At 41.1% G+C, this 12,369-nt stretch overlaps 1 protein-coding gene across 4 annotated transcripts in view; it reads right to left on the bottom strand.

Annotated features, from left to right (window-relative positions):
* The window catches only part of cacna2d2a (calcium channel, voltage-dependent, alpha 2/delta subunit 2a), a 295,606-nt gene that overhangs the window by 20,062 nt on the left and 263,175 nt on the right, over positions 1 to 12,369 (bottom strand). For 2 of the 4 annotated variants that reach the window (XM_072684877.1, XM_072684879.1), the window contains 9 exons: positions 11,071 to 11,160; positions 7,943 to 8,008; positions 7,427 to 7,501; positions 5,913 to 5,987; positions 4,906 to 4,977; positions 4,601 to 4,672; positions 3,446 to 3,507; positions 3,027 to 3,103; positions 800 to 814 (listed from right to left, as the gene is read on the bottom strand). In XM_072684877.1, the coding sequence (XP_072540978.1) occupies positions 800 to 814; positions 3,027 to 3,103; positions 3,446 to 3,507; positions 4,601 to 4,672; positions 4,906 to 4,977; positions 5,913 to 5,987; positions 7,427 to 7,501; positions 7,943 to 8,008; positions 11,071 to 11,160 (604 nt within the window). The remainder of the gene's footprint in view (positions 1 to 799; positions 815 to 3,026; positions 3,104 to 3,445; positions 3,508 to 4,600; positions 4,673 to 4,905; positions 4,978 to 5,912; positions 5,988 to 7,426; positions 7,502 to 7,942; positions 8,009 to 11,070; positions 11,161 to 12,369) is intronic. The other 2 variants (XM_072684878.1, XM_072684880.1) reach the window with 1 other exon arrangement.

Raw genomic sequence — 12,369 nt, 5'->3', positions numbered from 1 at the left:
AGTAAATTCACAGACTGGGAGGGGTGGTGTAACACTGTCAGAGTGAGAGAGAGACAGAGATAGAGACAGATAGACAGAGGAAGAGAGAGAAAGGGAACAGTGGGAAAAATCACCCGAGGGGAATCAAAAATATTCTTTTGACAGGGAGACATTTTTTCTTTTAGTTCCAACATACAAGTGACAGAAACCTGAATACGGCTTATCCACCTAAACCCAGAGACTGAGAGAGAGAGAGAGATAGAGAGAGAGATAGAGAGAGAGATAGAGAGAGAGAGAGAGAGAGAGAGAGAGAATGTGAGATAGAGAGAGAGATAGAGAGTGATAGAGAGTGATAGAGAGAGAGAGTGAGATAGAGAGTGATAGAGTGATAGAGAGAGAGAGAGAGTGAGATAGAGAGTGATAGAGAGAGAGAGAGAGAGTGAGAGAGATAGAGAGTGAGAGAGAGAGAGACTGTGTATGAGAGTCTGAGAGTGTGAGTGAAAGAGAAACAGAGAGAGAGAGAGAGAGAGAGAGAGTGAAAGAGAAACAGAGAAAGAGAGAGAGAGAGAGTGAAAGAGAGAGAGAGAGAGAGAGAGTTGTGTGTGGGCTGCAGCAGGAGGGTGGGTGAGTGGAGGTAGAGGAGGAGTAAGAGGAGAGTAGGGTCTTGAAGGCAAGGCCGGCAGGGGAACAGAGGAGGCAAGCAGAACAGGTGAAGGTGGGGGTCAGCAGGGAGGTCAGGACGAGGGAACGAGGGAAGAGGGAGAAAGGGAAGAGGAGGAGGAGGAGGAGGAGGAGGTGGACCAATATGGAGTATACTTGCCCGTGGTGTCTTTTACTGTGCGGATCCGTCAGAGAAGGAGTGAGCAAGAAAAGAAACAGGGGGGATCGGGTAAGGGAGGAGGGGGGGTCACAGACAATATTTTATTCAATGACTGTGTTTGAATAAAAATATTGTTTTTCTCAAAAGAAGGAAAACAAATCAAGTCAGTCGAACAGAAATGAGCATGGAACAACGTAAAGCCACAGAGAGCAAACCACAAACTCCAGCACAGAACAGAAACCACAGAGAACACAGCGGATGGAACGGAGCTCAGCGCAGATTTCTGGTCCGGAGGGACGCTGAGGCGTTTCTGAGACACGAGTGATGAAGCACTGAAACCTTAACTCATCAAAACAAAACAGAAATTCACACAAACTGAAGCAGGAGAGGAGCCAGTGGGTCCGAGACTGATAGAGTTCGAGAAACAGACGGAGATGGAATTAATGAAAGTAAGACAGAACCGATGGGGAAGGAACGAAAAAGAGAGAAAGAGGGTAAAGTGTAAAGAAATGAAAGATAAACAAAGGAAAGACAGACGAGGAAGCAAAAATAAGAAAGAATGAAAAGCAATGAAAGAAAAAACAAAAAGAAAAGAAGGTGAAAATAAAAAAACAAAATAAAGAAAGAAAATAAAGATAAAACAGCAATAAAAACTAAGAAAGTGAAAAAGGAAGATGAACAAAAGAAAGAAAAATGAAAGAAAAAAGAAAGATTGATAGGATTATCAAAAAGAAAAAAAGAAAAAGAACAAAAAAAGAAAGAAAGATAAATATATATATTGATAATATATATTTAAATGATTAAATAAATAAATAAAGTTAGACAGATAAAAGAAAGGTGAAAGAAGGATGAAATAAATAAGGATGAAAGAAAGATGAAAAAATAAAGTAAAAAGAAATACATGAAAGAAAGTAAAAGAGAAAGATTGACAGGATGATCAAAAAGAAAAACAAAGAAAGAAAGATGACAAAAAAATAATTAAATAAATAAATAAAGAAAAATAGACAGATGAAAGAAATAAGGATGGGGAAAAGAAATAAGAAAGGTGAAAAAGGAAGAAAAAAGAAAGACATGAAAGAAAGTAAAAAGGAAGCTGTACAAAAGAAAGAAGATAATACAGGGTGATAAAAAAAGAAAGAGAAAGAAAGAAAAAAGACATGAAAGAAAAAAAAGATAGGATGATAAAAGAGAAACAAAGAAAAAAGATAGGATGATAAAAGAGAAACAAAGAAAAAAAGATTATCAAATTAAATATTAAATAAAGAAATAAAGAAAAATAGACAGGTGAAAAAGGTGAAAAAAGAAAAAAGGAAGAAAAAAAGAAAGACATAAAAGACAGTAAAAGGGAAGCTGAACAAAAGAAAGAAAGATGAAAGAAAGAATAAAAACACACAAACCCCCCAAACAAACCAAGCAAAGAGAAACACAACATGAAAGAAAGGGTGAGAAACCGAGGGGAGAGCGACCCACAAAAACCTCCATCTCCAGCTCAGGCTGTCTGCCCACTGGGCGGCGATTGTCCGAGTTTTGTTTTACTGGTAATGATTCAGGATAAAGACGCCACAGTGAACATTCCCAACTCACACACACTGAACGCAAATCAGAGACACAACTGAGGAGAACTGAGGAGAAGGAAAGTGGGGGAAGTGAAAAGCATGCCTCTTTTCACACGTCCCCAACAGAAGAGCTTAAAAAGCAGAGACGAGGAGATGCTTCAGAGTCATCATGAGAGAGGAGAACAGGCGAGAGCAGTTTCGTTGGACACAAAAATAATAAAAAGAAAAATAATAGCACAAGGTCACCATTATTTTCAACTCAATAAACACAGTAAAACCACAGCTTTCACCTTTCTGTTGTTCTTTTTTTCTTAAGGGGTTTTTCTTTTCTTCCACACGGGGAAAGAAAAATCCCCTCGGTACAGAACAGCATGAGGACAGGAAAAGAGGGGAGAGGATGGGAGGAGGACGGGGGCGACAGAAGAATACGTCCATTCTTTTTTTGTCCCCCCCTTGATGTCGATGGAAAGAAAGTGAGGGGAATAGACGGCCTTCCTTTTGTCGGGTCCACGCTAGGGCTGGTCACCATGGCGATGGCAGAGATGTCCCGGCTGGGGCTGGTAGGAGTCCGGTCTGAAGGGGTAACTAGGTTAGGGGATTGGGGGTGGGGGGGGGGGTCCTGCAGGAGAGAGGAGGACAGAGTCTAGGCTGCCCTGACCCTCAGTACTTACACTGGACTTGCAGAATCTGATCGCTGAGGTTGGCCCTGATGTGGTTCTCACTGTAGGTGGGCAGCACCAAACCGAGACTGTAGAACAGAGGAAGACCAGCATTACAGGTGTGTGTGTGTGTGGGGGGGGGTGTACTCAGAGACTTATGCAGCGTAAAACTTATACACTGTATGTCCAAATGTTTGTGTTCGGAAGAAACAATAAATAAGCAGGTGTCCCAATACTTTTGTCCACATAGTGTATACCTAATATTTCTGTTATGAGTATTAATACTGGCTTTTATTCCTTGTGTTTGATTAGGTTTGACACATGCTGTGGGTTTCCTGTGGATTTTCACACAAGGTACTTTGAACAAAAACATGTGACATGATGCTCAGAGGGGTGCCAAAACATTGGCTGGATGAGGGTGTGCTTGTCACCTGTAATTAGAGCCATCCACTGGTGTCCATATGTATGTCCTTACGGCCTGGTCGATATAACGCTGAAGAATACAGAATGGACATGGCGTTAGCCCTGCTGACAGTACACAGTGCTGTTCTGCAGTTCTCATGATTGATAGATGGTAGACAGACAGACAGACAGACAGACAGACAGATAGATAGACAGACAGAGAGACAGAGAGACAGACAGACAGATAGATAGACATAGTTGTAGACGTATAGATAGATAGATAGATAAACAGAGACAGATAGATAGACAGATAGATAGATAGATAGATAGATAGATAAACAGAGTATAGACAGATAGATAGACAGACAGACAGACAGATAGATAGATAGATAGATAGATAGATAGATAGATAGATAGATAGATAGACAGACAGAGAGACAGAGAGACAGACAGACAGATAGATAGACATAGTTGTAGACGTATAGATAGATAGATAGATAAACAGAGACAGATAGATAGACAGATAGATAGATAGATAGATAGATAGATAAACAGAGTATAGACAGATAGATAGATAGACAGACAGACAGATAGATAGATAGATAGATAGACAGATAGATAGATAGATAGACAGATAGATAGACAGACAGACAGACAGACAGACATAGTTGTAGACGTATAGATAGATAGATAGATAGATAAACAGAGACAGATAGATAGACAGACAGACAGACAGGGTAACAGTGGTAGTATTGTGCAAGGGCATGGTGCAAAAATGGCAGTATAGTGCTGTAACACCCAGTACAAAAACTGTAGTATTGTGTATATATAGAACAAAGTGCAAGAGTAAATAATATACATAATGATGTAAATATGGCTGCGTTCACACAGCAGGAAAAAGCGGCCTGAAAGAGGTGAAGGCTGACTTTGCAGATATCGGAGGAATGTTTAGTGTTTAGTCCTTAACCTTTCAATGTTGGGAGCATTGCTAAGGCTAGGGGGAGCTACTTGTAATTGGCAGCAGCGAATTAGAAGAAAAGGGGGAACCTTCATCAGAAATTCACAAACGATGGCGGTTATGGTGAGAAAATCGTATTTGGGCCGCTGCACCTGCTGTGTGGAAGTAGCTTTTGTAGTGTCCTCCAGCAGAACACCACTGTTTGGAGTGCATTTTCATGTCATACCTTGTCTGCAGACTTGACTAACGTCTTGATCTTCCTCTGTCCGGGTTTACCGTCAATCATCATCCGACGGATCTGTCAGAGAACGAGAGAGAAAGCGCGAGAGAGAGAGAGGGAGAGATTGGGGAAAGAAGGAATGTCTGAGCTGCTTCACTCCACCAGTCATGTTATTCAGTTTACCACAGCTGAAGTCGGCCTAAGACTGACGGACAGAAACACACATCACACGCTCACACCAGAGCCAGTCCTCTCTCTCCTGCTGTAACGTATCGCGAGGATGTTGGTAAAGCGAGTGCACGCGTGTTTACCTCCTCCTTGTTGTTATCCGCCAGCTCCGCATCTAGGAAGTCGAGCGTGACTGGCTCTCTGAAGTTAATGATCTGAAAGAGCCAATCAGACAACAGACAACAGAGATGACTGAAAGGGGGGCAGAGATGAAAGAGCCAATCAAAGTCAGATGCAGAGGCCAAGGTCGAAGATCTTTAGACAACACCGACATCCACATACAGAGACATTCACAGTCCTGTAGTTATAAATAAAGCTATTCTATTGCTTATTCCTGTTTTCCAGGGACGGATCATGGTGGTTTGTTTCTGTAGGCCTCTGGGGATAAGCGTCTTTAGAGGTACTGTAATAATAACTGCATATAAACCCAATAATACATATAGATAAATAATACAAGCAATGAAAACAATACAATACATACTAGCCTCAAAATCATTAGTAAACGAGCTGCAGTTCATACTGATTAAATGCTGTGTAGGATGTTTTGTAGATGTCTGTGGCCCCGCCCCCTCAATCTGTTTACTATTCCCATCTGCAGGTTAGAACTCCCCCATCACTCACAACGTGAGTCCTGACCATGTAGGGCTGTGATGTTGATGGAATTTGAACTTATGAGCTCCTGAGTCTCTTGACAAGCAGGGTGTTAGACAGTCGCCCCACTCTAGAGCTGTGAAACCGTGTACATTTCTGTGTGAGAAAGTGAGGAAGGGTAAATTGACTTAAAATTGTGTTTGTATGTAGTGTAGTTTCACAGCTCTAGACCGTCCCTATGGTCTAACTGCTGCTCATCGTCAAGTCTGAGGAGATCACAACTTCAAATCCCTTTGAGGGCTCAGCGCTCCACTGTCAAAGCCTGTCAAATGTCATGTAATAGAGGGAGTTCTGACCTGCAGATAGGAATAAACAATAAATAAATCGAGGGGGAGGAGCCACATACTAAACATCTTACATAGTATTTAATCAGTTTCAGCTGCAGCTCACCAAACTGAGATGCAGAAGTTGAAAATATGAGTCGCTGTTCTTTCCTCACCTTAGGTTGCAGGTTTGGGTGTAGCAGCACATAGCCATTAAGGTCTATTGCAAATGTGTAACCATTGGCTCCAAGCTGTGTGAAAGAAAAAAACAAACAAACAAACAAAGCATTATTGTAAAATACAAACACTCAGTGAGAACGTCTACCTGTAATTAACTCTATATAACATTAGAATAACCCAAAATAATCATGGAGTCAGTGGTCAGTGAGAGTGTCTACCTGTAATTAACTCTATATAACATTAGAATAACCCAAAATAATCATGGAGTCAGTGGTCAGTGAGAGTGTCTACCTGTAAAACTCTATATAACATTAGAATAAACCCAAATAAACATAGAGTCAGTGGTCAGTGAGAGTATCTACCTGTAATTAACTCTATATAACATTAGAATAAACCCAAATAAACAAAGTCAGTGGTCAATGAGAGTGTCTACCTGTAATTAACTCTATATAACATTAGAATAAACCCAAATAAACAAAGTCAGTGGTCAATGAGAGTGTCTACCTGTAATTAACTCTATATAACATTAGAATAAATCCAAATAAACATAAGGTCAGTGGTCAGTGAGAGTGTCTACCTGTAAAACTCTATATAACATTAGAATAAACCCAAATAAACATAAAGTCAGTGGTCAGTGAGAGTGTCTACCTGAATTAACTCTATATAACATTAGAATAAACCCAAATAAACAAAGTCAGTGGTCAATGAGAGTGTCTACCTGTAATTAACTCTATATAACATTAGAATAAACCCAAATAAACAAAGTCAGTGGTCAATGAGAGTGTCTACCTGTAATTAACTCTATATAACATTAGAATAAATCCAAATAAACATAAGGTCAGTGGTCAGTGAGAGTGTCTACCTGTAAAACTCTATATAACATTAGAATAAACCCAAATAAACATAAAGTCAGTGGTCAGTGAGAGTGTCTACCTGTAAAACTCTATATAACATTAGAATAAGCCCAAATAAACATAAAGTCAGTGGTCAGTGAGAGTGTCTACCTGTAATTAACTCTATATAACATTAGAATAAACCCAAATAAACATAAAGTCAGTGGTCAGTGAGAGTGTCTACCTGTAATTAACTCTATATAACATTAGAATAAATCCAAATAAACATAAGGTCAGTGGTCAGTGAGAGTGTCTACCTGTAAAACTCTATATAACATTAGAATAAACCCAAATAAACATAAAGTCAGTGGTCAGTGAGAGTGTCTACCTGTAAAACTCTATATAACATTAGAATAAACCCAAATAAACATAAAGTCAGTGGTCAGTGAGAGTGTCTACCTGTAATTAACTCTATATAACATTAGAATAAACCCAAATAAACATAAAGTCAGTGGTCAGTGAGAGTGTCTACCTGTAATTAACTCTATATAACATTAGAATAAACCCAAATAAACATAAGGTCAGTGGTCAGTGAGAGTGTAGATGAAGTAGGTGTTTGTATGGGAACTGGAGATGCTCAGACAGTGATGTACGCATGTGTGTGAAGTATCACTTGCCTTATACCGTGGTGTGAGCTGCTTAATTTCACTAAGTGCAATGTCTACGCCCATGACTCCCAGGATGAGCTGATTCTGCAAAACATAAGCAGAGAGACAAACACAGAGAGCGAGAGACAATTATATGACATCTGGCCACAAGGGGGCAGAATGACCATGCGGAATAACACAGGCCCGCAAACTGACAGTCCAAAGCACCATGTCTCAAATGCCCTTTCGTCTTCAATGTCATGTTATAATCAAAAACCAATTCTTAGTATTTCACATCCATAAATTGATCGTTCCGTGTAAATGTTTGATATTGAAATGTTGGAGAGAGTAAGCTGGAATAGTAATGAAGCCGGCCAAAATAAATCATGCCTCCCTCCGCCTTTAATTCTGGGTGCACCACTCAAGACAATGTGTACGTCTTATCAGCGTGGGAATACATATGGCTTTTAAAATATGGAAATCAGTCAAAGTGTAACTAGTCTCTTTTGCATGCAGAGTGTCTGTGTGATAGCATTGGGAAATAACCTTCGAGTCCCCATCAACGGTAAGATTGAAGACCGGCATCGTCCCAGTAATGACCAGCCCCAAACCCTGGAGGAAAGAACCCAGAAAATACAGAGGGATAATTGTGATTTTCAATGTCCTTAGAGCAGCAGTAAAGGAAAATGCTGCAACAAATTGAAAAGAAATTGACCTTTCACAAATGGAAAGAGTTTATCTGCCTTTCACAGAGCGGCGACTAAACACACAGACAAATCACAAAGGAATGGAATCTGATGCACAAAGCAGACAATGCCAACTGGAAAGATAAACACCCAATCATACTAAGGCGAGAAAGTATGTGGCAAAGAAAAAGCACAAGAGAGAAGAGGTGAAAACAGAAGTCTATTAGCAGAGGACAAATACATAAAAAAACACACAGCCACAAAGACAGCGCGCGCCACCATAATAGGAACAAAATCAAATCCGAAATTTTAATATCTCACTCAAGAAATGCAAAAATGCCTGTTTTGTAAGTGATATACAAAATGGACAAAAGTATTGGGACACCTACACATCTTTTATGACACCCCATTCTAAACCCATAGATATTAATACTAATACTAGCTGGTCCCTTTTTGCTCTAAGCTCTACCAGCAGCAGCAGGTCTGGAGCTCTGCTGCAGTTATTGAGTCAGTTGGAGGCTTTTCTGCACTCTGCTCTGAGCTCAGCACTCGGCCCTGACCCCGCTCTGTGACTTTACGTGGTCTGACAGACACTCGGTGGCTGAGCTGCTCTCTGTGAGCTGTTCCTCCTAAACTATTCCACTGTTCAATAATAATAACACCACTGACAGCTGATGGAGGAAGATCTAGGAGGGAGGAAATGATAAAATTTCACCAGCTGACTTGTTGTTGTTGGTGCAGCGGTGTCTCCTATTACATACAGAACCACGCTGGAGTTCAGTGAGCTCTGTAGAAACTCCCCTTCTTTCACTAATGTGTGGAAGAAAGGTAGACTGCATGGCTAGGGGCTTGATTTTACACACCTGTGGCAATGAGACTGAACCAAACACCTGAATTCAATGGTTAAGAGATGTGTCCCAATGCTTTTATTGGTCAATATAGTGTATGTATGTATGTTTTTATAAAGCCAAACTAAAGGTTTTAGGCTAAGGCTGGGACAAGGCCAGCTCTAGCATAGCATAGCTGTTTGCTGGCTGCTATCGTAGCTGAGGTCTTTAGCCATGGTCTAAAGGTTAGAGAGCCAGGCTTGGTACTGGAAGGTCACTGGTTCGATTCCCAGGACTGATTCCCTGCCTCATCAGGAAGGCACCTAACCCCAACTGCTACTTGGGTGAGGAGGTGGTTTCCAAGCACTCTGGGTGTGTGTTCACTAGTGTGAGTGTGTGTGTGTGTGTGTGTGTGTGTGTGTGTGTGTATGGGTTAAATGCAGAATGCTGAATTTCGTTAAGATATTTTATTTCACCAAAGTTTGTAAAGTCGTGCTGGAACTCTTGGAGCGCTTGTTGGTGTTGAACCTCTGTTTCAGCGGTTATGTTTTCAGAACAAACCCACGGCAGTGTGAGTGGGTCTCTAAAGCTAAATCCCTGATTTGACTGGATGTGCTGGATGGAAAATAAATCCTCTGATTGGCTGCCAAGCGTTAAGAACAACAACAAAAAATGTTGTTGTGTTGATGTGTAGTTATTGTGATATTACACAAAATGCCTCTGCATATCGCGGATGTCACACAAAACCTTGGTATCTCCCTTTATGCCGCTTTTTGCTTTTTTGACATAATGTGAATCTGGCAGCTGTTCTGTACATCGTGTCACAGGTTCATGATGAATGGACCAATAGAAAAGCTCCATTGAAAGATACAAGTTTTTTTTTTCCTTTTTATAAAGCTACCAATCTGGATATACGAGGTATGCAGCGATACACACTATATGACAAAAGTATTTGGACACCAAGGAGTTTATCCTGCTTTTGTAGGCATGACTGTCTGTCTCTACTGTCCAGAGAAGCAACACTGCTGTGTCTGATCCGCTCTGAGCAGCGCAACACACACTAGCACGCCACCATCATGTCAGTCAGTGTCACTGCAGCGCTGACAATGACCCACCACCCAAATAATACCTGCTCTGTGGTGGTCCAGTCTGGATATACGAGGTATACAGCGATACACACTATATGCCAAAAGTATTTGGACACCCGCCCAATTATTAAAAGGAGTTTATCCTGCTCTCTACAGTCTAGAGAAGCAACACTGCTGTGTCTGATCCGCTCTGAGCAGCGCTACACACTAGCACGCCACCATCATGTCAGTCAGTGTCACTGCAGTGCTGACAATGTCCCACCACCCAAATAATACCTGCTCTGTGGTGGTCCACTGAAGAAACAGATGGACTACGGTCTCCTGCATCTATGTCAGGTCAGTGGACCAGCAGAAGGAGGTGGTGGGTTCGGTGGCTGGGTCAGCTAAACTGCCTCTGTACTCTGCACTCTGGGTTACTGATGACAGGGTTGTGGGTTCGATACCCGGGCTCAGCAAGCTGCCACTTTTGTGTGGCCTTGTGCAAGGCCTTTCACCCTCTCTGCTCCCTGGGTGTTGCAGCAATGGGTGCCCACCGCTCCACTGTCCACTGTGTGTGTTTCATATATGTGTCACACACAGATGGGATAAAAGTGGAAGCCAAAATCCACCTGTGCCTGTCACAAATGGTAAATATGGTTGTCCCGTCTTTAGAACCTCATGCAGGGACGTCTGCATGCAAATCTTATGGCCCAGTTCTCCTAGTAGAACTTCATGTTCCCAGAAGTTACTTCACCACCCTGCATCCCCTGATAAGCAGGTTCTGGCCATTCTGCTGCTGTGCCAATCAGCCCACCTCACCGATATGCGTTTTGCATCATGTTATCACTCCACAGCTACAGAATGAAACCCAGGGAATGTCTGTGCAGCACTTAATAAGCATAGTGTTGGCCCTAAGCATTTAAGCACTAGCATGGGTGATTCCCGATTAGGTCAAGATTAGGTGTGAAATGTGCTTCTCTGTCTCAGCGGTCGTTTTATCTGCGATACAGGAGTACAGTGTAATAGGTGGACCACTCATCTGTTACATAGATGGAGTAACACTGATATGGATAAAGATCCTTAATCCTACTCACCAGAGCGTCCTGGTAGACGTTGGTCCACTGCACTTGTTTGGCCCGGTTGCCAGCTAGCACCATCGGCCTCCCCAGAACATCCAGATACTCCTGATAAAAGGAGAAAAAGCACACATGTAAAAGACGGCACACACACACACACACACACAATGCTATGCCGGAGGTGGTCAGTAATTAGGCATACGTTGCACCCTGTAGATTTCTATTTATTTTAAATAATATATTTTCATTCTTTTCAATAAACCCACCCGTTCGTAGTTCTCCCTAGCACTAGCAATGCTCCCGACACTAGGAGGGTAAGCCAGCCACTGCCCCTTTTTTTCCGAGTACTGCTGACTGCCAGATAGCCGACACACTCGGAGGAAAGAGCCTGGGCCCTGAGCTCCGTCACAACAGCTAACAGATGCCTGTGCTGGACAACATCGCTAAACATCTCGCAACCCACCTGGCGAGACCACAGCCAATTGTACCATCAGGCGATCTGCTGATGGCAAAGCACCTCGAGAGTTGAACTCACGATTCCGGGGCCACGATGGAAGCGTATTTGACTGCTAATGTACACATTCTAGCTTACATTTATGATGTTTTTGTGTTTATCAGCATTTTTTATTACAGTTTATAGATAAGTTAGATAAATATATATATAAATTGGATAACAAAATGAAAAAGGTTATTTTAATAATGTGTGTGTGTATATATATATTAAAATTATTTAATAATTTAATAATTATTTAATAATATATATATATATATATTAATCCAGTATTATATTCTATTTCATCTGTCTCGTACACAGATTCCAGTTATATACAGGTTATTTAATGTACTCTACTGTTCTACAGTCTGAAATGCTACAAAATCAATGTGGTTTCAGATACATGTTTGAAATGTACAATGCCAGTCTTGTACACCTTTAAAAGTTTCAAATAATTATTAAAAAGGTAGGGATCTTGAATAATAAATAAAAATAATAGTGAATAACTGTTAAATGTGCCCAAAATGAGCTGTAGTTGTTTCTAAAAGGACTAATATCCATTATGCATAAAATATTAATAACATTACAGCATATTAAATATATCATTTAATTGCGTAATTGAAATATTGAATAAAACTGTCTTTTAGTATTCCAGTCTACACTGTAGGCCTCTTCATTTCTACCGTTAGTATACTGTTTAAATTCTGAACGTCTGAACAGTAGTAGAGGTTAAATAAACTGGCGTGTTATCACACAGGCCGTGGACCAGTTCCCGCTGTGTTAGCACTATTTTAACTAGCCTGTATAATCAAGTAACCCACCTC

The sequence above is a fragment of the Salminus brasiliensis genome, chromosome 7 (assembly GCF_030463535.1).
Source record: "Salminus brasiliensis chromosome 7, fSalBra1.hap2, whole genome shotgun sequence".
NCBI lineage: Eukaryota > Metazoa > Chordata > Actinopteri > Characiformes > Bryconidae > Salminus > Salminus brasiliensis.
This window is presented reverse-complemented; position numbering and strand designations above follow the sequence as displayed.